The sequence below is a fragment of the Mustela lutreola genome, chromosome 16, assembly GCF_030435805.1.
Source record: "Mustela lutreola isolate mMusLut2 chromosome 16, mMusLut2.pri, whole genome shotgun sequence".
NCBI classification, from domain to species: domain Eukaryota; kingdom Metazoa; phylum Chordata; class Mammalia; order Carnivora; family Mustelidae; genus Mustela; species Mustela lutreola.
The window spans coordinates 57,782,803-57,810,765 of record NC_081305.1 but is presented as its reverse complement, the minus strand read 5'-3'; the positions used below and the strand labels follow the sequence as shown (position 1 = coordinate 57,810,765).

The following is a 27,963-nucleotide window of genomic DNA, read 5'->3' as shown; positions in this document are numbered from 1 at the left end:
CAGGGGAGGGGGCTAGGGGCCTCGAAGGGCTCGGGAGCGACGACGGCGAGCCATGGCTCTGGGGCTACAGCGCGCCAGGTACTGGGGTTCGGGGCAGGAATGATGGGAAGCGGGGGGGCTCTCCTTGCAGGGACCCCCGAGCCGGGGGGGATGCACGGGGGAAGCTGAGGAGGCCCCGGGCCGCGCGGTTGGAGGTACATGGCCGCCGCACCCACCATCCTACCGGACTGCAGGCGAGGGGGGTTCCCCAAGTCCCCAGCTGCCCCGCCCCGCCCCTTTAGCCTGGAGTGACTTCGGGGTGGTGATCCCCAATTTCCTGCTGCTCGGGGTTCGCTTTCCCTCCAGGTTAGGGCCCCTACGGAATTGGGGGTGCTTGTGTTCGAGTAGTTCCCGGGCTTCTGAGGAAGGCATTCTCCTTCCATGTATTGAACCTACTGGCCTCCGAATTCCCAGAATTGAGGTTGTTCCTTGTTACGGAACCCGGGGATCTTAGGGTATATGGGGTGCCCCCAGAATAAGCCTTCACAGATCCAGGGAGTCCCTTGGAATGGAAAGTCAGGTTCTGAGTTCAAGAGCAGAGAGAGCCCTTATAACTGGATGGTCCCTGACAGACTTTCAAACCTTGGGGTCCCTAGAGATAAGCAGAGAGGGTCACCTTTCAGCAGCTACCTGGGACCTTTCCCAGGGACCTTTCTGTATCCTTTTGAAAGGTAGAGTCACCTTTCGATAACAGAGAAACAGCCTGACGAACTTCCCAAGGTCTAGCCCCTTACCTCCCTCTCCACCCCCACTCAGTGCCTGTGACTGTGGACAGGGGCACACCATCCAAGCCTTATTTGGGGAATCCCCCATGGAGGGTGCTGTACCCAATTCAGCGCAAGCTCTGATGGGAGCACGCCCTTCCTAAGTGTTCAGCTGGGTCCTCCTGGCCGGAGGGTAGGTTTCTGTGATCACCGCCCAGCAGGTGCAGAGCTGCTGAGTGCTCTGGGTCCAAGGCCAAGGGGTCTATCTGGCCATGTTTTCTTGGGGCCCCAGAAAAATCTTACAGGCCCTTGGTTTCCCTTGTCCAATCTGAGGCATCCAGGAAACCTCACCCCCTTCCCTCCTCCCTGGCTTCCCAGGTCTGATTGGATCTGTCCACACCCTCATGTTTTTGCCCCCCCCCCCCACTGCTGTTCCCCCCTTCAGTTCTATTCCAGTTTCTGGCTCTGGGCCTGCCAGGGAACTCCATCCCACCCCTTCTGGGCCAGCCTCAGCCCAGCCCCTCCCAGCACCCCCTCCTGGCTAGGTGGGGGCCCCACTTGGCTGAGCTGGGGCGCTCCCCCCTCCCCACCAAGGCCAGCCCTTTCCTGTGGTGTCATCCCAGTGCCGCGCACCACCCACTCATAACTCGCACCCGGATCCTGGCCGCGCTCCGTCCCCTCCTGCACCCCTAGGATGGCACTTGGGCCAAAGGGGGCCTGGGTGATGGTGAGTGGGCCCCCGTACGGCCTCACCCCCTTCCCTTCTTCCAACTCAGGCTTCCTGCCATCCCACCCTAGACAGGGATGTTCTTGGGAAGTCCCTGATGGGTGTAAGGTGCCCCCCAGATCAGAGGGTTCCAAGGGACGATAGGACTCAGGGTGCAGGCACCCCCACTGGGTAACCATGTCCTTGGGAATGAGCAGAGGCAGAGGCAGAGTCCTCCTGACTAACCTTACCCCAAGTCCTTTCCCAAACCCTGCCTTTGACCTCGTAGTGCCCAGAGGGGTCCCTGCCCAGACACAACCTAAGGCCCCCTGGATCCTTTACACTTTTTTCAAGACACCCCACTACCCAGCTCAGTGTCAGAAGAGAGAGGGCCAGGAGCAGCCCTGACTATGGCTCTGTGTCTTCCTACTTTCTCCTTGCCTTTGCTCTCCGGTGGCAATTTCTGCAGAGGTGGGCTTCTCTGTCTCTTGGTTTGGCCAGGGTTGGGGGGAGGCCACCCGGCCCCAGCCCCCATTCCCAGGCCTCACACTGGGGCCTCCAGGCCCCGGCCCCGCCCCCTGTTCTCTGCTGGAACACAGGGGAAGGGTGGCAGGGTTCCAGCTGCACGTCCCAACCTGGGCAGTGTGCCAGGGGGCTGGACCAGGGTTGGGCATGGGGCCAGCTAGGGAGACTGGCCAGCTGGGGAAATCCGGAGGTAGCAGAGGTGGGACAAGGGAAGGCACTGAGGCTACTGGGCAAAGGAGGGACAGGGCAGGGACTCCTGGGGTGGACATGCCTTCCGCTGCATGGCATTTAAGCGCACAGGCCCTAAAGTCATGTTCAGATCCAGTTCATCCATCTGCTTTTGGAATGTGTGGCCTGGGGCCCCTGACTGCCTCTCTGAGCCTCAGTGACATATCCTAGAAAATGGGGGGTGGGTGGGTGGGAATCATACCGCCCCTTCCCTGCAGCACATCAAAATAAGGAGCAGTGAGGGAACTGATCTTTGGGGAGCAGGATACCCCACAGGTCACAACAAACTGTGTTCAAGTCGGACAACATTCTGGGTGGAAGTAGATGCTCCGTGGGACTCTGAGATTGGTGGGCCACAGCTGCCCTGTGGTGGGGGCCATGATTACCAGCGGGGTAACTTGGGCCAGTGAGGCCATTGCTCAGAGCCTTGAGTTCAGACCCTGCGAAAGGGAGATCATTTTTCCTGCTGCCTTGGGCCATTGGGAGGATTTCTGGGGGTCTCTGGCTCCTTGAGTGCTCAGTACCGCAAAGCGATCTTGATCACTCTCACGACGCTTTGGTCTACGTCCAAGGTGCTTGTGTAAAGGTCGTGTGTGTGATGGCACACATACCACACCACGGGGTTCCCACCAAAGCCCACGCATCTCTCCAGCGTGCAGGAGACTCCAGAGCCTTCCATTCCTGATGTGGACAAAGACGGAGTAATCAGAAGTGTAGCCCTCATGGCACTCATCAATGGCCAGGCCCTGTTCTAAGTCCTTGTCGTATACGAATTTGTGTAATCTTTACAACAACCCCGTGGGGTCATGTTGTTATGCTCAGGGAGGGCCTGCGGTTTGTCCCAGAGTTAAACAGCTCATACACAGTGGAGCCAAGCTCCGGTCAAGCTCGTCCCTACTCCATTTAACCAAAGGCTGGAGACCCAGGCGTCTCTGAAACCAGCTGAAGCCAGTGAGAGGCCCACACTTCCTGTCAGAAGAACGTCCCGAGATCAGGCGGGGAGCTGGAAGGAGGGTCCCGCTGCAGCCACCAGCTGGCTCCTTCTATGGAGGGAGAAGTCTGCCACGGAGAGGATTACAGAGCCCAGCTGCCTGGGAGGTGGGGGGCTGGCCCCACCCCCATTCCCGTTCCCACTCCCTCTCCCTCTGTCTGGGCCCCGGCTCCGCTCGGTGAGGCCCGCCCACCCCCACCCTCTGGGCAGGAAGACAAACAGGGCTGGAACAGAACAGGACAGGACGGAATGTCCTCTGGGCAGAGCAGGACTGGAGGCCCCCGCCTCCCACCAGCTAGCAGGGAGGGGATGGGGGTGACCACTGGCTCCTTCCACCCCTCCACTCAGCCTGCCCAACTCTGTGCCTCCCACTGGATGCAGGGAGTATTTTCCCTCTGCAGCCTGACAGGACAGCCCCTCCCTCTCCAAATCGCTCTCCCAATTGTGCCTGTGGGTGGGGCTGCAGGTCTCCTGCTTGATCCCCCCCCCCCCCAGGTTGATGCCATCCCCAGGAGTGGCCTCTGGTTTTGGAAGGGACAGCCTCTCTTCCTAGAGTTCTGCTTCCCCGGAGTGGGTCACAAGGAAGCAATCAGAGAGAAGGCTTTGGAACCCCACTGCCTGAGTTCACATCTTGGCCCTGCCAGTTAGTTACTAGCTTTGTGACTTTTTGTGCAAAGGACTTTACCTTTCAGAGCCCCGGTGTCCCCTCTGTGGAGTGGAAATTTAAGGTGCCAGGATTGAGTGAGTGCACATAGGTGAAGTACTTAGAACAATGCCAGACACACGCTCAGCAGATCATAACTTGTTATTAATGGTTTTATCAATATAAATATAAAGAAGATTATGCATACTGTACGATATATATAATATACTCCAATTTTTTTTTCTTTCAAAAACTGTGTTGTTTGGATTTAGACATTTAAGACAGGGAGAAGCAGTAACCTGAAGATAAACCCAGGGCCATAGGACAGAGAAGGCTGAAGAGTTCAGGAAGACCACAGTCCAAACGTGGCCTCATTCCGTAGGGGCAAACACTGCAACCTCTCTGTGCCTTGGTTTCCTCATATGTTCAGTGGGGATAACGTCATTACCTTCTTGCTGGGGTTGTCTGAGCTCTTAGTGTGTTTAATGTGAGTTACTCACTTGGCACAGGGAAGAAGCTGGATACGTGGCAGATATTTCTGATGAAACAATACTCATCCTTCAACCCCCACCCCCACCCCCAATCCCACCCATAGAAGTCAGGTATTTGAAGCGGATTGAAGGGTAGGGGTGAGTGGTTAGCTGTTGGCTGGACAGAACACTGGGGTTGGTTTGCTGTGTCACATCAGTAGGGCCCCTGTTGATGGGTCGTTGGACTTTGAGATCTGTGTTCTAAGATTCTGAGGATTCAGCTCAGCTGAGGAGGGGAAAGGGCAGGAGACGGGGTTCAGGGAGGCTGGAGGGCAGGGGGCCCGGAGGCTTCTGACATCTTCAGGATCCCTCCCTTCCCTGGCTTGGGGCCAGCTCTGCCAGCCCCCTCCCAGCAGGAGGCCTCCCGGTCTCCCAGGCGTCCCCAGCCCAGGGAACAAACAGCAGATAAGTCAGGGAGGGGACAGCGGCCCTGGGCACGCCTCAGAGAGTGAGGCGCTGGGGGCAGCATGGGCTGGCGCAGGGACAGATAAAATCCGCGACTAGGAGCTGCCCCAGAGTATAACCCTCGCAGGCCCAGAGAGCTCCGGAAACGCGCCCGGGCCACACAGCGAGACGTGCACGGTCGCGGCCCTGCCCTCTTTGAGCCCAGGGCCCCATGTGGCAGCGCCCCACGTGCATGTCCCATCCAACTCTTTCCCTTCCGGGGGCGCCGCCAGTGAACGCTGCCGATGCCCGCAGGTCGAGCACCGAGCTGCGCAAGGAAAAGTCCCGGGATGCGGCCCGCAGCCGGCGCAGCCAGGAGACCGAGGTGCTGTACCAGCTGGCGCACACGCTGCCCTTCGCGCGCGGAGTCAGCGCCCACCTGGACAAGGCCTCCATCATGCGCCTCACCATCAGCTACCTGCGCATGCACCGCCTCTGTGCTGCAGGTGAGCCCCGCCCCCGGGAGCGCCCACCTGGGCAAGGCCCCAACCCCTAACGTCTTCCCGGCGGAGGGGGCCCCCTTCCCGCACGAGGCCCCGCCACCTCCTGAGTCGATCACGGGTGAGGCCCCGCCCCTTGGGAAGCCCCACCTCCTTCGAGTTGGAATTTTAAGGAATAGGAGACCCGCTAACTCCCTTAGGTGCTTCAACCCTTAGGATTTGGCCCCCAGGAAGACTTTCTTGCGATAAATGTCCCTGGGAGGCTTAGCTGCCCAATTTTTAATGACCACCTGAGAGCGTACCCTCCCTAGCTCCTTAGATCCATCGCCCCTCCCCTCAGAGCCCTCCTCTTGAATTCCCATCCAGTTAGGACTCTACCCTGCAGGGGGGTCAGAGAGAGAGAGAGACAGACAGACAGACACACACACCCCTTGGAATCTCCAGGACCCTGAAAACATTTTATTTACGGGGAATGTGGAGCCATCTTCTGGCAGGCTCTGCCCATGAGACTTCCTTCCCTGCCCCCTAGAATTTTCCTTCTCTGGGACGCTCTGCCCTTTTAGAATCCTCGTCACCTGGACGAGTCCCTGCTTCTTTAGGATTCTGCCCATCTACAAGGTCCTGCCCCAAGAATTCTGAAATTCTGAAGCCCTGGGAGGCCTTCCCCACCCCCTTTAGAATTCTGACTCCCTCTAGTCAGAATTTTAACCTTAAATTTTGACCCCTAGGAATCCCATCCTTTTAGAAGTCTGCCTGTCCTCCTAGGAGACCACTCTCCCACCTTAGAATTCGATTCTTGTGGGAGACCCCCACCTCCTTAGAATTCTGTGCCCCTGGGAAAACCCTGCCCCCTTCCTTGGGACTCCCAAACCGCGGGCGTGTATTCTTGCTCACCTGGGGGCACCTGTAAGTTCTTCAGAGTGAGGGAAGGCAAAGGGAGGCTAGCCAGGGTGGCCCCGTGGCTGGCTGACTAGAGAACCCCCTCCGCCCTGGCCCGGACACCAGGGGAGTGGAACCAGGTGGGAGCAGGGGGCGAAGCTCTGGATGCCTGCTACCTGAAGGCCCTGGAGGGCTTCGTCATGGTGCTCACTGCCGAGGGAGACATGGCTTACCTGTCGGAGAATGTCAGCAAACACCTGGGCCTCAGTCAGGTGAGAGGAGCTGCCTGCTTTGTGCCTGGCCCCGTGCAGGTGATGCCGGGATACGGAGGTGACTGAGACTGGCCTAGCCCTGTCTTTACAGGGCTCCCAGCACAGAGGGGAGACAGATGTGTCACCAGACGGGAAGCGGCAGAAGGGTCAGCGCAGGAATGGGACAGCCTAGGGGGCCATGTGGGCCAGGGGAAGGGGGTTGCCTGAGCCAGCCTCAGGGGGCATTGAGGACTTTCTAGAAAAGAAGGTATCTGAGCTGAAACCTTAATGAAGGACTTAGCCAGTCGGAAGGTTTGGGGAGTGGATGGGAACTGTGAAGAATGGGAATGCACATGTCTGAGGGAACAGAATATGCAAAGACCAAAGGTGAGATAAAACTGCATTAGAGTGTGTGTGTGGGGGGATGGGTTAAAGATGTTTATCCTGGTTCAGTGCAGAGTACAGTGGGAAAGGTGAGAGAAAAAGGTCTAGAGAGGTCAACAGAGCTGGATAATTTAGGGCCAAATTAGGTTTATTGCCAGGGCACTAGGGAACCTTAGATGGATTTTCGGCGGGGGAGAGGCTGTGAGAGAGGCAGAATTGGATTTACCATTGGAAAAGCCCTTCCTCCCGCCACTTGGTGCACACAGAGTTAGAGTTGGAGAGATGAGGCTGGAGGCTGAGGGTCCATCCACAGGGAGGGGTGCAGGACCCTGGATGGGAGGAGTATGAGCAGGGGCCTGGGGATGAGAAGGCAGGATACACAGGTGAGAACTGATTTCAGTTAACCCATACGGCATGCCCTACAGGACAGTTACTGGTTTTTTTCTATTTCACATAAATAGGCTCCACAGTTGTCATCTGTTCCTTTCTCCCACCTTGTTATCCTGCTCCTGGTACCAGTTTCTCTGTTAGCTTGAGCTCTTCTCGGGCTCAGCGAGTGGAATGTCCCAAGGCCCCAAAGCTAGGAAGTGGCAGACCAGGATTTGAACCTAGCTGGAGGAAGTGCTTTCAGCACACCCTCCCGCCAGCACCATGCTCATTTCCTGAACTGAAATAACTTGTCAAATCTTTGGCTTGGAGACCAGGAGGGATTTGAAAGGGGTCTCACCTCAGGACCTTTGCACTTGCTGTTCCCTCTTCCAGAACACTCCAGAGAACCACAGGACCACCTCACTGGCTTGGTTCAGCAATTTGTTTCAGTGTCCCCTCAAGACATGGGCTCTGACTATGGTGTCTAAGATAGCATGCTGTCATTTCATGGCCTTATTCCAGTTTTCTTCCTATTATGTACCATATTATTTTATATCTATGTTTTGTTTAATTGGTTTCTTTATTGACCACTTGCTCTGCCACCCAGTAAGCTCTGAGAGGCAGGGATTTTTCCTGTGTGGTCATAGCTTTGCCCACCCATCTGGAAGAGGTGCTAAAGAGAGGGTTGCTTAGTGATTGTGTAAGTGAATGAATGAATGAATGAATGAATAAATGAACAAACAAACAAACTAGTGAAGTAATCCAGGTTTATAAATCAGGGCAGGGATGGCGAGGCTGAGGAAGGAGGACTCGGCGAAAGTGCTCTAACCCCCAGACTGCCCCTGCTTCCCTCCCTGGCAGCTGGAGCTCATTGGACACAGTATCTTTGATTTCATCCATCCCTGTGATCAAGAGGAGCTACAGGATGCCCTGACACCCCGGCAGAGTGAGTTCCTTGGAGGCCTCTGACCCCGGTTATAAAAGCTGCGGATCCCCCTTTCCCTCAGTGTGCCCCCTGCTCCTTTGGAGGACCGGACTAAGGAAGCTGGAAGGAGGGGCTATGGTACTGCCCTGGGGGCTCTGAAAGAGCATTGTCCCCACCCCAGGTTCCAGGTCTCTGCTCTGGGAATGAGGCTAGCGGGGGGGGGGGGGCGCTGGAGGGAACTGGGCACTGTCCAGAGCCACCTGGTGCCCTACTCACCCCCCTCCCCGGGGCCCTCTCCAGGCCTGTCCAAAAAGAAGCCGGAGGCCCCCACCGAGCGCTGCTTCTCCTTGCGTATGAAGAGCACCCTCACCGGCCGCGGGCGCACCCTCAACCTCAAGGCGGCCACCTGGAAGGTGAGCAGGGCCTGGCCTGGAGGAGGGTCTGGGGTTTCTCCTTCTCAGCTCCCGGTGGGGTCCCCAGAGACCTACCTCCCAGACCCACGGGAGCCCCAGGTCCACGTGCTTCCCCACCTTGCCCCCGCTCACCCCAACCAGGTGCTGCACTGCTCTGGACACATGAGGGCTTACAAGCCTCCTGCACAGATGTCCCCAGCAGGAAGCCCAAACTTGGAGCCCCCCCTGCAATGCCTGGTGCTCATCTGTGAAGCCATCCCCCACCCGGGCAGCCTGGAGCCCCCACTGGGCCGGGGGGCCTTCCTCAGCCGCCACAGCCTGGACATGAAGTTCACCTACTGTGATGAGAGGTGGGCAGCAGCCCCGCTGCACCCCACCCCTCCATTGGCTCGGCTCCTCCTCTTACTTTCTGCCCCTGGGTCCCTTCCTGGTTTTTCTCTTGCCCCCCAGTTCTCCCTCTGGTCCATCTCCGTCTCTCTCTGATGCCATCTATCTCTGTCTTGTGTGGCTGTCCATCTTTGGCATTCTCTGTGGGTCTTTTTACCTTGGGTTCTCTTCCTGTCCGCTTTGAGTCTTCGTTACTCCCTCCCTGTCCTTCTGTTGCTTTCCTTAAACGAGTCAGTGCACCTAAAGCAGTTAGCGCAGTGCCCAGCATGGAAGGCAGCGCTCGGCACACCCGTCCTTACTCATCGCCCCCCATCCTTCCCTTTCTCCCGCTCTCTCTCTTTCTCCTTCTTCCCCTCTCTTCGGCCCTTCATGTTCCTGCATCTTTCCTCCTTCTCTCGCCCTGAAGTTGTGCTTGGGAATGGCAAGTCTGGGCTCCATTGGCTCGGTTTTAAAGCCTAGCTGTGTGCCCTTGGCCAAATGTGGGCACCTCTCTGTACTGTGCTCTCCTGGTCTGTCCTAGGGAGTGGTACCAGAACCTCCTTAGAGAGCTGTTCTGACTACCCAGTGCATTACCTGGTGCAGAACGCCATAGAGGTGTGTTAAAACAAAAATAAAAACAAAAAATAATTTTTTTTTATTAAGTGGGGTTTGAACCCATAACCCTGAGATCAAGAGTCCCATGCTCCACCGACTGAGCCGGCCAGGCACCCCAGAAGTGTGTATTTTTAATCATTGTCATCATTATTACATTTTATTTTATCATTTCTTCCTATTTCTCTTTTTCTGATTTTCTTCCTTCCCTTCTCTTACCTGGTCCTTTTCTCTCCTGCTTCGCTCTACTCATCCCATCCTCGTCACCCCCATCCATTTCCTGCTGCGGCCGTAACAATCCCCACAAGCCAAAGGGCTCAACACAACACACATTCACCATCTCAGAGCTCTGGAGGCCAGAAGCCTGACATGAGTCCGGTGGAGTTAAAGTCAGGGGCCGCATTCCTCTGGAGTCACCTTGCCTTAAACGCTTCTGGAATCTTTCTACAGTCCTGGTTTGGAGCCCCTTTCTCCATCTTCAAAACACACGGCCCCGCCCTCTGCCTCCGTGAGAACAGAACAGGACCTGTCCTGTTCTCTGTATCCCTCTATAAGGGCACCGATGGCCACACAGGGCCCACCAGGCTCGTCCATGTGAAGTTTCACATCTCAAGACCCCACCCTTAATCAGCCCCATGGAGTCCCCTTTGCCCTGTGAGGTCTCAGTCATCACAGGTCCCTGGGATTAGGAGGCAGACCTCTCTGGGAGCCCTTATTCAGCCTATCATAATCCCTTTTCTGTTTCTTACTCTCCCTTTCCCTCTGTTACCACTGTCTCTGTTCTGCTGAATCCATCCCCATGGCCCCCAGCCCCACTCTCCACCTCAGCCAGTCAAACTGACCAAGCCCCACTGCCCCCACCCCAGGATCGCAGAGGTTGCCGGCTACAGCCCCAGTGACCTGATCGGCTGCTCGGCCTACGAGTACATTCACGCTCTGGACTCGGACGCCGTTGGCCAGAGCATCCACACCTGTACGTGGGACCTCCTGGCACTCTGAAACAGGCCCTCCTAGCCCCCCATGCCCCGACACCAGCTCCCTACACCCCATGTCCCAAGGAACCTTCTCTTCCCCGGTCCCCTCATACCCAAGCCCCTGTCCCCAGTGCCTTTTCTTCCCGTCTGCCCCTTCTGTGGCCCTGACCCGTCCCGCATCCCCTTCCCCAGTGCTGAGCAAGGGCCAGGCAGTAACGGGGCAGTATCGCTTCCTGGCCCGGAGTGGTGGCTATCTGTGGACCCAGACCCAGGCCACAGTGGTTTCAGGGGGCCGGGGTCCCCAGTCTGAGAGTATCGTCTGCGTCCACTTCCTAATCAGGTAAGTGGGAGGGGGTGTGCAGGGCGTGGGTCTGGTCTGCATGGGTGTGAGAGGCATGTGTGTGTGTGCACATGACTCTGAGAACAAGTGCTCACATGTCTGTGTCTGCAGACCACGCGTGACCGAATGCACACAGGTGTGTCTGCACGTACACACACAGGCGTGGGTGTGCACACCCACGCCCGTGTGCGTGCTGTTCACTGAAACTGAGAAGGGCTCCATACTCAAATTAAAGTAAGAAATCTAACAGAATCGTGGGGGCTCTTTTGCTTTTTAAAAAATTGAAGTGTAACCTACATATAATAAATTCACTTTTTGGTCTACGGTACTATGAGTTTTGACAAAGGCGTGGGATTGTGGAGTCACTTCCACAGTCAAGCTACAGAGAATCACCCCAAAACATTCTGTTGTAGTGAATCCCAGTGCACCCCACTCCACCCCAGTCTCTGGCAACCATCGAGCTGCCCTCTGACCTTTAGCATTTTGCCCTTTCCAGAATGTTCCGTTCATAGAATCCCACAGGATCGAGCCTTTTGAGTCTGGCTTCTTTTACTTAGCATAACATATTTAAAGTGTATCTCTGCTGTGTGTGTGGGTTGCTCCTTTTTAATGCTGAGTGGTGTCATCTGGTATGAATATGAACAGACCAGAGTCTGTTTGTCCATTTGCCTTTGGAGGACACTTAGGCTGGTTCCTATTTCGGGTGATGACAAAAAAAGCTACTGTAAACATTCTCATGGAAGCTTTTGTGAGATCATGTTTTCATTTCCCTTGGGTAAACACCTAGGCATGGTCCGTGTGTATTCAACTTCATAAGAAACGCCCAGGTCATTTTCCCAAAAGGCTGCACCATTTTGCCTTTGCACCAGCAATAGTGAGTAAGGGTTCCCGCACGCCTGCCAGCATTCTGTGTCCTCTGTTTTTGTCTTCTTTGGTTTTAATTTTAACCATTCTAATAGATGTGCTGGGGTAAAATCACAGACTCTCCTCCACTGAGTTCAGCATATTCGAAGTTTTTCACCATGACAACATTGTGACGAGGGGCAGCAAATTAGCACGAAGACAGAGAGAATTACAGGTCTTCTTTGAAAATTCTATTCCAGGACATGCTCTCAATTTCTAAAGTCTTAGGGGTTTCCCTATGTCTTTCTGATCAAGAACAGATTCTCTTAGGAAACAGAAGTGGGGGGGCACCTGGATGGCTCCAGTCACTTAAGCGTCTGGCTCTTGGTCTCAGGTCAGGTCTGGATCTCACAATCCGGAGTTCAAGCCCCATGAGAAAACAAGACTAATTCTCTGTGGAATGTTCTCACTTTAACACCTTTCCAAATCAGAGCCTTTGAATAACTTGTCCATGTGGCAAGAGGTCTTGCCATTGTCACTGTGAAAGAGGGGACCTGCCCCCCTCTTCTGGAAACTCCTTTTGCTCATTGTGAAGATTTGCCTTTCTATGGCCAGGCCCTGTGGTTTCAGTCTGCTGTACTCTAAGCAAAGAACAGGCCCAGAGAGTTCACTTTTCTTGGCAGAGATGGTAGAGGAGGGAATGGCTTACTTAATTCCAGTGAAATAAGGAGCTTATGGTATTAATTGCCCTTTTTCTGTATAGGTGTTGTGTGGTGGGCAGTTGTGAGGCTGTCTGTGTGCTCAGGTGCTTATACTTTGTGGTATAAAAACCCTCCCCTCCCAGACCCAAGCCTTCCTCCATTGCAGTGAGCAATTGCTTTATAAGAATAAAACTGATTTACATGGCGCACTACTGAATCTTCAGCACCTAGAACAGCGCCTGGCACCGAATAGTTGTTCAGGCAATGAGAATCACAGATACTTAGGTAGCGCTCCCCAGGTGCCTGCTCAGTTGTATGCCTTTTATGTGTATTAGCCCACTTAAGCCTCCTAACAACCTGGGGAGGAGGTATTACTATTTTTTTATTCTATTTATCTGAGAGAGAGAACATGAGCAGTGGGGAGGAGTTGGGGTGTGGGGGAGAAGTAGACTGTCCGATGAGCAGGGAGCCCGATGCGGGACTCGATCCCAGGACCCAGAGATCATGACCTGAGCTGAAGGTAGGCGCTGAACTGACCAAGCCACGCAGGGACCCAGGAGGAGGCATTATTATATTGCCTCTTTACAGAGGAGGAAAATGAGGCACAGAGAGGTTCAGCCACAGACTTGAGGTCACACAGCTTCAAAGTGGCAAGGCTGGTTGACCCCAGACCACTGGCTATAGAGCCATTGCTCTTTGCCACCAGACAGTAATAGTTGTCTAGGACATGTTTATGGGATGAACGAATGCAGAATATGCACATGTGAGTGCGAGAGTATAGATTGTGCCTGCACGTCTGGGTATATACCTGTTTCTGTGTTCCTGTGTGTGCGGGTGTGAACCGTGCGTATACACGTGGGACATGGACAGGCTTGTGTTTTTCAAAGGGATTGGTGTGGCTTTGGTCCAGCCTAAATTGGGGTGTGTCCAGCCCAGTAGGGGTTTGGTGAGGGTGGGGAAGGGGCTTCTCAAAGAGCTGGTGGGGGGACCACCCATGTGCCATCCTGGGTATTGTTATGTAAATGAGACACAAATGAGGGCCTGGTTTTCAGCCCCCCTGACTGATTCTCCAAAAGCCAATTGGACTGAGAACATTTGGGTTGTCTCAGCAGCTAGAGACTAGGGGGGGAGGGAGGTGCCGGGGACATAAGAAGGCTATATTTATAAATCCATTCCCTTGAATATGAAAAATGTCTATGAATAGAGACTTCATAAATAAAATCTTATTCATTAAAATATATCCCTCCGAATTCTTCATATTTGGTAATGTAAGAATGTTAAATATATATGTTTCATCAATCATTATAAGAATATGTTTATAAGTAAATATAAAGAGAATATTTTGTTCTTATGCCTTTTGCCTCTCCCCTTCTCTGTCCCTTGTCTTCCCCCCACACGTTTCCCCTCTCTACCCAAGCTGTGCTAAATGCCAACTTTTTTTTTTTTTTCTTGTCTCCTTCCACAGAGAGAGCTTGGGAAGACACACATAACTTTATTTTAAATGCTATTATGATAAAAAGCATTCAACCAAAATTAAATCCATAAAAGAAACGCATAAATATGGCAAATTATTTTTTGCACAATGCCTTCCTGCCCTGACCGAGATCACCTCCTGTGGCAGGACATCATCTAAGGGGGCTGCCTGGGCCAGGGCCCAAGGACCCTCCCTGACTACTGCTCCCCTTTTTGCCCTATACCCCAGCCGGGTGGAAGAGACCGGAGTGGTGCTGTCCCTGGAGCAGACGGAGAGACACTCTCGCAGACCCGTTCAGCGGGGCACCCCCTCCCAGAAGGATGCCCCTAATTTCCGGGACAGCCTTGGTATGGGGCAGGGCTGGGGCTGGGAGGAGTTGAGGGAAAAGCCCAAATGCCTTAAGAATGGGGCTCACCAGGCCCTACGTGACCTGACTCCTGCCTCCCTCCCCTTCTCACTCACCTTCTGAGCACACCAGCTCCCTTAGTGCTCTTGGAACTTGCTAGACTCTCGTGCCTCAGGGCCTATGCACTGGCAGCTCCCTCTGCGCAGAATGCTTTTCTTTCTTTGGTCCTTCTACTTCTCCTGTGTCCCTGGGATGATCGCTTCAATTGATGCTCCTCTGCTCCGAATCCTGCTGTGGCTCCCCACTACCCCCACCCCTCAGCTGGTTCCCTGCTCCCACTTCACTGCTCGCTGGCATCCGATAATCATCCTCCTGGGGCTCCTTTCTCCCTCTTCCTTCTCCCCCACCTGACCCTCCCCCCAGTCCTGGGCGAGCTTTTCTTCCTAATGGCTCCTCAAGGCCATCTCCTTCTCCAAGCTGTTGCTGGCAGCCCATGCTCCTGGGTATGGTGTGGGGGTCACTGATAGCCTTTACTTTCTGCCTCAGAACTCACCTCCAGGGACCTTAGAACCTCCTTGGGGGCCTGGGGCCTGTCTTTTCTCCTAATATGCAAGTCCCCCCCAATATGCAAGCGCTCCTGCCCCGCGCCCAGAGTGGAGTGGTTGATTGCTGTTCTGTGCCATTGGAGAAGAATCGGGTCAGGCATGTGCCTTGGTCTAGCTGCGTTGATTTTAAATATTAAAACATTTCCCCATCTTTGGGCAATTGCTACTATCCCAAGCCTACTGTGTGCCTCCCACCCCACATTGGCCCTTGTAGGACCCTCTAGGGTCTCCCCACAATCTAGCAACTGAAGGGATACAGCAACGGTTCCCCAGAACTCAGTTCCTCAGTGCTATGAGCAGCCTCCACCCTGATCGGTTATGGAAAATGCCAGCGAGGCTCCCTGGGTTGGTGGGGAGGGCTCTGCCGCTCAGCCCTGTGTCCTCCCCATCTGTGTGTCCTGTAGATGCTTCTGGTGCCCGGATCCTGGCCTTCCTGCACCCCCCCGCACTGAGCGAGGCCACCCTGGCCGCTGACCCCCGGCGCTTCTGCAGCCCCGAACTCCGTCGCCTCCTGGCACCCATCCTGGATGGGACTTCAGGAGCCACCACCCCCAGTGCACCCCCAGCCACACAGCGGCCCCAAAGTCCTCTTCCGGTAAGCAGTCCCTCCCAAGTCAACCCTCCGCACTCAGGCTGCTTTGGCCTTTGGCTTGAATCTTGTTCTTCTCTGGGCCTTAGTTTCTCCCTCTGTGCAGTGGGAAGGTTGGGGTGAGATGGGGTTCCTTTAAGATCTAGATCCCAGATTCTTCAACTGTGATCTGGACCAAAACATGGGCTATTTGAGACTGGCACAGGTACCCTCCCTCCTTGCTTGTGACCAATCATCCAGGCACTCAAAGAGTCAAGAATGTCTGATGTCTTAAATGACAGAGACCAGGATTCAAATCCTGAATCTGCCACTTCCCAGCTGTGTTTCCTTGGACACGTGGGCCCTGAGTGTCTTCATCTATAAAACTAGGATCATAGCAAGTAGTCATCTCATTGATTGCTGGGAGGGTTCATTGAGATCATTCACGGGAAGTGCTTGGTAGACCCCTGATACCCTGTAGGGTGCTATATATACCACAGAAGCTACTTTTTGTTTACTTGAGTTCAGATAGTGTGACCGTTGACTCAAGGGCCCATGTTATCTGCTGTTGACTCTCCTCGTTCTTCCCCAGCCACCTTTCCCCCAAGATCTCCTCTCCACCAGAGAAATAAGACTGTGGCCTGTGACCTTTACACCTGGGCTAGCGGACTCTGCATCATTTGACCCAGACTCCAGACTCCCAAGAGGGCCTGAGTATCTTGGCCTTGGGCTTTGGTCTTTGAATCTGAGTTTTTCCTGTCAATCCATCTCTGGCCACTTCCACCTTCCAAACATCCAGGTCCAGAATTCATTTGCTTTTGCCATTTGACCCCCTTGGTGTCCCAGCGGTGTGACATTTAACCCTCACTGCTGCCCCTGATCTCAAATGTCCAGACTGTCTTGCTGTTAACACTTCCTAGACTCAGATTTCCTTAAGCGTCTGCCTCTCCCACAGGCTGATCTCCCAGATGGACCACACTTGAACATGGAGAACACGCACAAACTCGTGGCTTCAGGGAAGGACCTTGAGTCTGTGGAGTCGGATCTAGATGTAGCTCAGGTAAGGGCTGGCCTGGAAGGAACAATCTTTACCTCTGTGCTCTGGGGGCTGACATAACTGAGCTTTAGAGAGGGTGGTAGCGTGGTTGAGGGGACCACTGGATGGATGGATGATAGAAAGGCCATTGTATTCTTTAGGTGAATGATGTTGGATAGATGGATGGGTGATGGTTAGACGGATGGATGGATGGATGAATGGATGGACCACTATATTCATTAGGTGGATTATGGGGGATAGATGGATGGGTGATGGTTAGACGGATGGAAGGATGGATAATGGATGTTTGGATGGGTAGTTAGATAGGCCACTGGTTCATTGGGTAGATGATGGGTGGATGGATAATGTTTGGATGATTGAGTGGCTAGATGAATGGCAGTGATATGATGTAGTGGTTTCCTGTTGCTCCAAAACAAATCACCAAACTGAGTACCTTGAAACAACTAACATTTATCGTGTCACACTATTTCTGAGATTCAGGAATCTGGGAGCAGCTAAGCTGGATGGTTTTTGATGAGTCTTTTGTGAGGCTGAAGTCAAGCTTTCTGTCAGGGGTACAGGGGCTAGAGGAGCCACATCCAAACTCACACACATCGTTATTGACAGGCATCAGTCCCTCACTGGCTCTGGCTGGAGGTCTCAGTTGCTTACCACGTAGGCTCTCTGACTTCCCCCAAAGCCAGGGAACCTAAGAGATAATGAGAGTGAGCCCAAGACAGAAAATGCAGTCTTTTATAAATGAATCTCAGAAGCAACACATCATCACTTCACGATTATATCGGTCATACAGACCAACCCTGATACAATGCAGAAGGCATCCGCATACACCAGAAGGCAAAGATCATTGGGGACCCCCAATAATTTATGCCCCACCCTCATGGAAAATACACTCACCCCCTCCCAAGTGCCCCCAAAGTCTCTTCCCATGACAGTATCAGCCCAACATCTGGAAGCTTGTCACCTGCATCGGGTCTGGGCATGGTGAAGCTCTCCCTCTGTTGGCCCGTGAACTAAAGAGACAAGTGATGCGTCTGCCGCATGCCCCACATCCGGTGGTGGGCGAGGCACAGAGTAAGGCCATGTATTCCCTGTTCAAAAAGAGGAAGAGGACTGGAGCGCACGCAGGAGTCACTAGTCCCCAGGAGTTCTGAAATCCAGTTGGGCACCTGTGAGAAGTTCCTTGATCAGAACTCATCCCTACTACTTCCTAGGGCCTTTCTCCATGGTTCTTGGCACTGCTGTCTAGTCGCTGGGCTCCTCGCTTGGAGTCCTCCTTGCTGTTTCATAAGGGGTAACATGTGTTTGCAGCTGAGAGGGTTTTCCTGACCTGCTTTCTCACTAGGGAACTTTGGTGGCCCAAAGGTCTCTTTTCATTTAGTTCCATCTCTGTCTCCTCCAGTCCAAGCTGACAATGTTTCTCTTTATATAAAAATCTTTAAAAAAAAAAAATGTGTGGGTCTTGCATGAATCTCTTTGGAGTTCACTCCTTTAGACAAAAGTAAAGCCCACGATCTCTTCAAGATAAGCCTTTCTTTACTTTGGGTTTTTTTTTTTTTTATCTTAAAGATTTTATTTATTTATTTGACAGAGAGAGAGAGATCACAAGTAGGCAGAGATGCAGGCAGAGAGAGGGGAAGGAGAGCAGGCTCCCCGCCAAGCAGAGAGCCCGATGCAGGGGCTCCATCCCAGGACCCTGGGATCATGACCTGAGCCGAAGGCAGAGGCTTTAACCACTGAACCACCCAGGCGCCCCTACTTTGGGCTTTTGCTGAGATGTTGAGTGACAGTGCCCAGAAATTTAACAGACGCCCTGTTGTCTGACTGAGAAAATCTGTGAGGCACATCCTTAAACTCCAGAGTGCTGTTGTCTGACTGAGGGATATTCTGGGCAATGCCTTTGATCTTTCTAAAGTCTTAACAAATAATTTTTTAGTCATACCCTGGGCTTCATCTTTAGACCAGGCCCTCCCAAGAGCGCTCTTCCCTGCTCAATTTTAGCATGCCTTGCCATCTGGGGAGTTCCCAGGCTCAGCCAAACCCAAGGTGAAGGCCACAGTCCTCCTGTCTGCCAAGTCTGTCCAAGACTTCTAACATTAGCTGCAAGCTCGTTGGCTGTGGTGCCCAGGGCCGCCCTCACTAGAGACCAGCCACCTATAAATTCAGATTCCCATGAGTTCCTCGGTCTCCGTAATTTGCTGGCAGTAGCTCTAGAACTTAGGACAGCACTGGACTTAAAATGATAGTTATTACTTCAAAAGAATATGATAGCCAAATGAAGAGATGCATAGTGTGGAATCTGGGACTGGGAGGGTCCCAAATGCAAAGCTTTCATGACCTCGGGGACATGTCATGCTCCTGGCAACACGGCATATTGCCACACCAGCAAGCTCATCCAAGCTGTGGTGTCTAGGTTTGTTTTTTTTTTTTTTTTAAGATTTATTATTTATTCGAGAGAGAGAGAGAAAGCATGAGCAGGGGGAGGGGCAGAGGGAGAGACTACCCAAGCAGACTTCTGCTGAACTTGGAGCCTAACATGGGGCTCAATCCCTGAGATCATCACCTGAGCTGAAACCAAGAGGCAGACACAACCCTACTGAGCCAGCCAGGTGCCCCAGGCAGTCTAGAGTTTTCACCGAAGGGGCATTATGTAGGCACGGCTGAATTATTGCCCATGTAGTTAACCTTGATCTTTACCTCTACCTCCCCAACACACACACACTTCCCCCAGAGGTGAGGCTGATCTCACGGGGCCCCGACACTCTCGTCGCATGGTTGGCCATTGGGCATGGCCGGCCTCCAGCCTGAGTCATCTCGTTGGCACACAGTGTCCGGCATGGCCCCAGGGGCTCACCATGAGGAGCAGAGACGCTCCTGTCACTCAGAAAATCCCAAGGAGCCAGGGCAAAGGCCACACCTCATTTTGGGTAAAGTTAATTCTTCACTTCACGGGGAGGTTGAGAATCTTCCAGACCTTCAAGTCCCCTTCAGCTCCTTCGTGTGTAGCCTTTCTCCTTTAGCTCCTTTCTCCTCTTGTCTTTCCTCCAAGGGCAAGAAGAAATCAGGCAGCCATTCAGCACTGGGGCTGGGACGCTCCTAGCTGGATGGCCCGGCTCACCAGTTACCTGTTCCGAGTTCCACAAAACCATAGGTGACACTAAACTGTAGCCACCACACAAAAACCCCCTTTCCTCGGGCTTCCGGTCATGCGCTCCTCACATCCCTTTATGCCCTCCCTGGCCGGCTCCTTTTTTTTTTTAATTTTTTTTTTTTTAAAGATTTTATGTATTTATTTGACAGAGAGAGATCACAAGTAGATGGAGAGGCAGGCAGAGAGAGACAGAGGGAAGCAGGCTCTCCGCCGAGCAGAGAGCCCCATGCGGGACTCGATCCCAGGACTCTGAGATCATGACCTGAGCCGAAGGCAGCGGCCCAAGGACTCTGAGATCATGACCTGAGCCGAAGGCAGCGGCCCAACCCACTGAGCCACCCAGGCGCCCCCTGGCCGGCTCCTTATGCCTCACGTGTCCACTAATTGTTTGCTCAAGGCAGTCTAGGCTCCAACAGCCTCTTCAGAGCCCTTGCGGCCCCCACCCACTGCCCAGTGCCAAAGCTGCCCCGCATTTCAGGCTTTCGTTAGGGCAGCACCCCACTCTCAGGACGAAGATCTCACCTGTCATTTGTTTGTGGGTAACCCATTCCCCTAGAGCATGTACAACCTCATGTAATTTCTGGGGATCAGGGGCCTGGGGGCCACTTAGCGGCCTGGCCTTTGCTCTGAGGTCACAGTCAAGATGTCATCACCCAGGGTCCCATCACTGGAAGGCTCAAAAGGGACCAGAGGATGCACTTCCAAGATGGCCAACTTGTCCACTGGCAGGACGTCTCAGTTTCTTGCCATGGGAGCCTCTCTGTAGGGCTTCCCCCACAGCACATGACCCCAGAGAGTTTGCAGCAAAAACAGAAGCCATGGTCTCTTTATAACCTGAGGTTGGGAGTCCCACATTATCATCCCCTCGAAATCCTATTGTGCCCAGATCAACCCTTGTCCCTGCAGTAGGGACTACACGAGGGCACAAACAGCAAGAGGCGAGGCTCCTTGGGAGCCATCTTGGTGACTGGCTGCCACAGAGTCCTTCCACCCATTTTACAGATGAGCAAAGCGAAGCTCAGACTCTTGACCTCGGGCACCCGGCTCAGAGACGGCGGAGCTGGGAGTCCAGCTCAGGCCCACCTGAAGCCGAGGCCCTTGCTTTTAACCTCCTCCTGCCTCCCGCAGGACGTCGATGGTCTGGATCTGGAGATGCTGGCCCCCTACATCTCCATGGATGATGACTTCCAGCTCAGCTCCAGCGAGCAGCGGCCCAGGGCCTTCCACAGACCTCCAGGCGCTGTCCTCCGGCCCCGTGCTCGGAGCTTCCATGGCCTGTCGCCCCCAGCCCCCGAGCCCTCCCTGCTGCCCCGCTGGGGGAGTGACCCTCGGCTGAGCTGCTCCAGCCCTTCCAGAGGGGACCCCTTGGCGCCCTCCCCCACGGCTGGGGCTCGGAAGAGGTGAGCCGCAGTAGAGGGAGGATATAAAGGGAGTGAGCTGCCCCCCCCCCCCACTTCTTGCTCCTGCCTCCTGTTTCAGCCCCATCCCGCTTCATTCCTCCTCTGACCTCTGCTCCGGCCAGGCCCTCGGTGTGCGCCACCTGTGCCAGTTTGTTCCACCCTCTGTCTTTGTCTTGGCTGTGCCCGGCTGGAGTAGCCTCCACTCTTCTCCTCCAGATCCCACCAGTCCACCGGGGCCCTCTCCTTTAGAACATATTTATATCTGGCCTCGTCACAATTTTTGTCACAGTTAAGAGGACATTGCAACAGTGTCAAAAAAACCTGTCTAGAACCAAGTTTCCTAACGCCTTTGAGAATCTGTTGAAAGCTATGGACTCTTTCCCAAGAACATTTACACATACATACGCATGCACAATTGTGCATATAATTTCAGAGGGTCTACGCCCTCTTTCCAGAGACGTTAAATTACTAATGCTCAAGCTTCTGCTCTCCACCTGGCAGGCGGGCGCCATTTAGTGTCCAGAATGGTCCCTTGACTGTCCATGTGAGGTTTTATGGATACATCTCATTATTTCCCAAAGCTCTCAGCTTGATGGTGGATATACAGTGGGTGTCTAATAAAGACTTATTGAATGAGGGAGGGAGGATATGAATGAATATGGTAGGTGGACGGATGGATGGTAAGTGGGTGGGTGGATGGCCGGATGGATGGACGGGTAGATGGGTGGATGGACGATTGGCGGATGGCTGGGTGGCTGGATTGATGGGTGGATGAATGGACGATGGGCAGAAGGATGGGTGAATGTGTGAGTCAAGGAATGAACAGGCACTTGGGAGAGTGAACGAGTACCCGTCACCCGCTTACAGCGGGGCCCACACCTGCTCAGGTTTGTCGTGTGCTGAGATTCTGACCTGTTTCCCTCCAGGACCCTGGCTCGGAGCGCAGAGGACGAAGCCGAGGGCGTGGAGCTGCTAGGAGTGAGACCCCCCAAATGGTCCCCCAGCCCAGAAGCCGAAAACTTCCTGCTGCCTCCCCTCAGCCTGGTATTTTGGGGGATTCGTGGGGTTCTCTGGCCCTCAGAACCTAGTGGGCTTAAACCTAGTGTTTTACACGTGGGAAGACCAGAGAGGGGAGGGGGCTGACTGAAGGTCAAATGGAAGGTCAGTCATCCAGGTGAGGCTAGGACCCTGATTGCTAGCTCAGGTCATGGTAGGATAGGGCTCTGCAAATTTATGTAAGTTGGTGGTGAGTTCTAAGCAGAAAAGTGACGCAGGGTAAAGGGGAGAAATGACAAAGGTTAGTATGTATAGGAACTTCTCCCATGGGCCTCCCTCCCAAACCCAGAACGGTTCTTGGCCTTGGATTATTAGTGTAGCATTAAGAGTCCAGACAACAGTCAGACTGACTTGGGGTCAAGTCCCAGGTCTTCCACCTCGTAACTGCGAGACCTTGGGCAGGTGATGGGACTGCCATGAACCTCAGTTTCCTCATCTGGGAAGTGGGATGGTGACATCTCACAGGACTCACGAGAGGCAAGTGAAAACAGGCCGGTCCTTAGTGGCTGTCAATAAATAGTATAAAAACGACGAAGCAAAGGCACGACCCCCCTCCCCTGCCTCCTTCCCCCAACTCCCTGCTTCCATCTCGCCCCTGCTGTCCTTTCTGCATGATGGCAACCAGGACGCCCTTTCCAAAACCTGGCCTAGGCTGCGCCCCTGCCACTAGCCTCCCCTAGCACCTTCCATGGCTCTCTGGCTTCTCACACGAAGCAGGGGTTTGAACACGAGAGGTGTGTGGCAGTACCCACAGCTGATAGTTGCCGAGGGCCTACCTTGCGGCAGACGATGCACGGTATTTCTTGTGTGATTACATTTTGCTGAATCCTCACGACTGTTCTTAAGATATTGTCGCCGTGATCATAATGCTTTGCATTCACATTTGCACACGAGAGGACGAGCAGCTGCCCGGGTTAGAGTCCGGGCAGGAAGCAGCACGCTCACATCAGGGCACGAGGAGCATTTGAAAGCAGGACCACCAGCAGAGGGACACTGACGATCCTGACCGTGATAGTGGCAGCTTTGTGTCTCTCCTGCAGAGCTTCCTTCTGACCGGAGGGCCAGCCCCAGGGAGCCAGCAGGACGCCAGCACCCACCTCCTGGGATTGCGTGAGCCCCTGCGTGAGTAGCACTGCTCTGGGTCCCTCTCTCCCCAAGGAGGTGCCCCAGATGGTTGAGAGGGGAGGGGTGGGGCAATCCAGAAGGTGGGAGGGGGATGCCATGGCTGGATTTGACCTTGGTAAAGACAGACAGCCCTTCCCTGTTCTCAGTGGCACTGAGGGGGGAAAGAGAGGCCCCCAGGGAGGCAGGGGCTTGCCAGAGGTGTCCCTTGGGGTGGAAGCTGAGCCGAGGCCCACGCGGGGCCTCGCAAAGTCTGTGTCTGATTTTGCTTTGGGCCTGCCCTGCCTTGGTTATCCCCAGCTGTGTGGCTTTGGGAAATAGTTAGGACCCATTATAGTAGTTCTTACCTTAAGGAGATGTTTTCAGGATCTGTGGAGGGGCAGCACAGGAGAGCTTAGCTCAAGACCGGATTGGCAGTAAATGTTCAAGAAATGTCTGCTCTCACGCGACGCTGGTGCGGCAGCCCCTCCACAGAGTGAGAACACTGCTGGGCTCATTTAGCTTCCCATCCTCCCCTTCCAGTACAATCGTCAGTAGCCAGAGCTCCACTCCAAACCTACACACACTCAGCTAGGGGATCTTACCAAAGCACGATTCTGACTCTGGCCTCCCTCTGCTCCCAACTCATCCATGGCTCCCTAGTGCCTTTCCAAGAAAGAGCAAACAAGCTCCTCACTTTATACTCTAGCCTCTGGGGGTCTGATCACTGCCTCCTCTCAGACCACACTCAGCTCCACATCCTCTGTTCCAGCCATGTTTACGGTCTTCTGGTTCATTCTGTCCCTCATACATGTGACAAAGATTTACTGAACACACAGTCAATGCCAAGCACTGTCCTAGGAGCTGGAGACACAACCGTGAACAAAAACAGAAATCCCTGCTGTCACAGGGCTGACATTGTAGTGGGGACACAGTCCAGAATAAAGACACAAATACAAGAAGGGGTGCGAGAGAGGAAGATGAGTGCTTCTGGGGAAATAATAATGCATACAAAGGGAAAGGGAACTTGGGGTGGGAGGATTTCAATTTTAAGTAGTACAATTAAGAGTGGTCTCATTGAGAAGATGACATTGGAGCAAAGACCTGAAGGAAGTGAGGGAGTGAGCAGTGACAGTTTCTGAGGGAGAAGCATTCCAGGCAGAGGTAATGCAAAGGTCCTGAGGTGGGAGTATATCTTAGTTGGGGGACAACAAGGCCAGTATAGCTGCAGCAGAGAGGAGAAGGGTGAGGGGCTGATTGTGGGGGGACTCTATAGGGCATTGTGCTGACTTTGATGTAATCTCCCTAGAAGAGACAGCCTCAGGACCTTTGCATATGTTGATCCTTCTGCCTGAATGCTTTTCCTTCTATTCTTTGCCTAATTAATTAAAGCATCCTTTAGATCTCAGATCAAATATTACCCCTTCCATGAAGCCCTCCCTAACTTCCTAAGTTCATGGCCCGTAACACTCATCCTAGAACATATTTATGTGGGTGTTGATGTCATTATTTGATTTTTGGCTGTCCTCTCCCTGTGGGTGTGAGCCATGTGAGGGCAGGGGCCAGGCTTGTCTTGTCATGGCCCTACTCTCCTGTCTCTGGGAGGCAGGGCAGTGGCTGGGCATAGAGCAGGGGCTCAGTACATATTTGTAAAGGAAGAGCTAATATTTATTTAGCACTCACTCTGTGCCAGGTTTTGTGCAAAACCTACTGTGTACATGACAGAACTGATGTCCCCCCCTGGAACCCAGGGCAGGGAGTTTTGTCCTGTTAACTGCTGTGGCCCCTGTGCCTGGCACACAGCAGGTGCTCAGTATTTTCTGACTGGGTAAATTCTCATGAGTGGGGTATCTCCCAGGTCTAGGTCTAGGTCTCCCTGTTTCCTGGATAAATAGCAAGAGCTCACTTGCTGAGCGCTCACCAATACTATTGTTCAAAGCACTCTACATGGATTCATTCATTTCCTTCCCACAGCAGCCCTGGAAAGGAAGTATTTTTGGCTCCTTTTACATATGAGGTAGCCCAGGCACAGAGAGGTGAAGTTACCTGTCTCAGGTCACACAGCAAGTAAAGAGCAGAGCCTGGATTCAAAGTCAGGCTGCATCTGGCTCCAGCCTTCTTAACTACTGCCTTAAACATCCTGAGCACCTTGAGGTTCAGAGAATAGACTTGCCCAAGATTTTACTATGATCTGAATCCAGGCATGCCTGTCTTATCACCCACACTTTTAACAGTCAGGAGGGGAAGATGGGTTTGGGTAGTAATTCCCCACTGGTTGATCTTCCGTCTTCCCCCCACAGGCCTGGGCCCCTCGCTGCTCTCTCTCTACCCAGATGAGGACACAGCCGAGCCCAGGAGCCACTTCCAGGCAGCAGCAGGCTTGGCCCAGGCCAACTGAGCCAGCCCCTCTCCCTTCTACTCCCCAGAAAGGACCTCAACCACACTCCACGCCGGCAGCCAATGCACAGGAAGGGGGCACCAGGAGAGGGGTTCCCTTTCTCCTCTCAGCGGCCCCTGCCCACCTTGGGCCTACCTCAGCCCTAGCCCCTCTGCCCCTCATGTCTGGGGATTTTGGGGTGGTCTCAGCTCAGTGACCTCTGGGAGGGGCCCCTGGAGCCCTCCTCCTCCTTCTCTCAGGACTTCCCTTGGAGTTCTCAATACTGGTGACCTCATCCCTTTCTCCGACTCTCCTGGCTTGATTTTTGGGTGACTCGGGGTGGGGGACATTGGGGTTCAGATCTGTGTTTCTCGCCTCTGGGGAGTATTGATAACCATAGTCACATTTCTTTTCCATCCATCTTTTATTTTGTTGTTGTTGTTGTTGTTGATTTCATGATAGGTTTTGAATCACTATGAATGGCCTGGGGTCCGTAAGAATGCGGGACTCTGATCTCCCCTCCTCCCTCAGGTGTTAATGCGGTGGTGGGGGGAGCTCTGGAGCAGACCTCACTCCTAGCAACTTCTTACCAGTCTCTTAGCCTTCCAAGTGGCCAACCCTCTCTGCCTGCTCCTCCAATGGGGACTTTTGCTGCCCCAGCCTTGCCTGGACACTGGTTTCATTTCCGGGGGTAGCCTCGAGCTTCCTCTGCTCCCAGACCAGGCAACCTCCTGCTCTCTGCGGTTCTAGACCACACAACTTCTGACCTGCTCTTCTAGCCTGCCCCTCTACCAACACATCCTCCAAACCTGATTCCAGACCTCACACCTCCAGTGCTGTCTCTTTTTGTACCTCCATGGTCTCCCAAGTTGTCTGGTTCTAGGTCTCACAGCTTCAGAGCTGACACCCACCAGAGCCCTCCAGTTCTAGCATTCACTCTGACTTCCTCTGGTTCTAGACCTTTCTCTGTAAATAAGTCTCCCTTGAACCAGATGTCACATGCTCTGACTCCTGCTGATTCCAGCTCTTACAACCAGCAACTGCCTCTGACTCTGGACCCCAAAACCCAGGCTTCGTATTGGGTCTAGTCTTCCTGATCTGGAATACGCCTGGCTCCAATTCCAGACTTCCTAATTTCTGAATCGTTTTGGTGGTACGTGTCACAACGCCCAGCTCCTTCCTTTCCAACTTTTACCCTCAAGACTTGTTTTTCCCATCAAAAAGAAATAAAGTGAGTGGTATGTAAATCTTCTAACCATTATAGTACTTTCAGGCCAGACTCCGTGCTCTAGGTCTCTTCTGCTCTAGACCTCGTGATCGCCACCATCCACTGGTTCGAGACCACACAGCCTTTAGAACTTGCAATTCCCAGGACCCTCTGATTCCCGATCTGCTGATATCATTTCTCTGATTCTTGAACTTGGCTTCAGAAGTCTTCCTATTCCAGAACTTACCCTATCAATTCCCTTGGTTCTAGACCTCAAAATCTCCAGTTTGCTCTCCAGATCTTATGACTCCAAATTACTCTAGATTTAGAACTCAGCATTCAGACTTCTGATTATAGAGCTTGCCTTTACAAATTTTTCTGGTTCTTGACCCTGTAGGGGTAAGGCCCAGCTCCTGATTTTAGGTCTTGTGACTCCCCAAATCTCTCTGGTTCTAGAACTCATCCTCACAGTTTTTCAAATTCTATTCTTATTCTATAAATTCCTCTGATTCTAGGCCTCACAGCCTCCAACTGTCTCTGATTTCAGATCCAAATTCTTTTGGTCCAAGAACTCAGCCTCCAGGTGCTTCTGATTCTAGAATCTGGATGTCACCCTATGGATTCCTCTGGTTCAGAATCTTATGACCCTTGACTTTCTGATTCCAGACCCCATCCTAACTTTATTCTGGGCTTCCTACACTACTCAGCTTGCCCCAGTTCCTCCTCTATCTGTAGTCTTCCCATTCCAGATCCCTCGCTAGTGGACCTCATGCTCAAGCCTCGCTATCCCTACAGTTTCACTATCTTGGAATTCCCCTCCCCCCCGCTCTCAGCTCTCCAGGGATGCACTTACCTTTACTTTACCCCAGGTACCTGGGGGACCTGGGGCTCCCTTAAAATCCAGGAGACTTCCCCAGCCGCACAGACACACGCACAGCCCTATCTGCATATCACAGGTGGGGAGAGAGGCCAGGACTCCTCAGAACTCCTGCCACCACCTGTGTGTCGCTTACCCTCCAACCTTGTTTCTACGATGGTGCTACTCTTGGGTCTCCCACACGAAAAGCGCCCCCCCCCCCCAGCCCAATTCATCCCCTTTTTGGAAGGCACTTCTCTCTTTTGTCATGGGATGGCCTATCCAGATTGGTGCTATGGGGAAGAAGGGTCAGGTCGCTCCTTCCCTCGGGGGTGACCTGGGCTCTTAATGGAGGGAGCTGGGCGGGGTTGGGAAGGGAAAGGGACTGGACCAGCCGCTCAGGCTCTGAAACCCATTAATCTCTATACCATGATAAAGACCTCGCCTTGGTAGGCACCAGA

At 53.4% G+C, this 27,963-nt stretch overlaps 1 protein-coding gene across 8 annotated transcripts; it reads left to right on the top strand.

The window, feature by feature from the left end:
- On the top strand, positions 1-27,963 carry HIF3A (hypoxia inducible factor 3 subunit alpha). Of its 8 annotated transcripts, none has more exons than XM_059150826.1 (15): positions 1-78; positions 5,066-5,256; positions 6,256-6,401; positions 7,995-8,079; positions 8,359-8,471; positions 8,661-8,821; positions 10,316-10,422; positions 10,616-10,763; positions 14,010-14,128; positions 15,137-15,327; positions 16,256-16,360; positions 20,634-20,905; positions 21,832-21,949; positions 23,002-23,083; positions 25,363-27,963. In XM_059150826.1, the coding sequence occupies exons 1-15, from the start codon at positions 53-55 to the stop codon at positions 25,458-25,460; spliced, it is 1,962 nt and encodes a 653-aa protein (XP_059006809.1). In that variant the 5' UTR covers positions 1-52; the 3' UTR covers positions 25,461-27,963. The 8 variants fall into 8 exon arrangements, with proteins under 8 accessions (XP_059006809.1, XP_059006808.1, XP_059006810.1 ...); XM_059150825.1 differs by having other exon boundaries at positions 8,613-8,821; XM_059150827.1 differs by having other exon boundaries at positions 8,613-8,821; positions 22,983-23,083.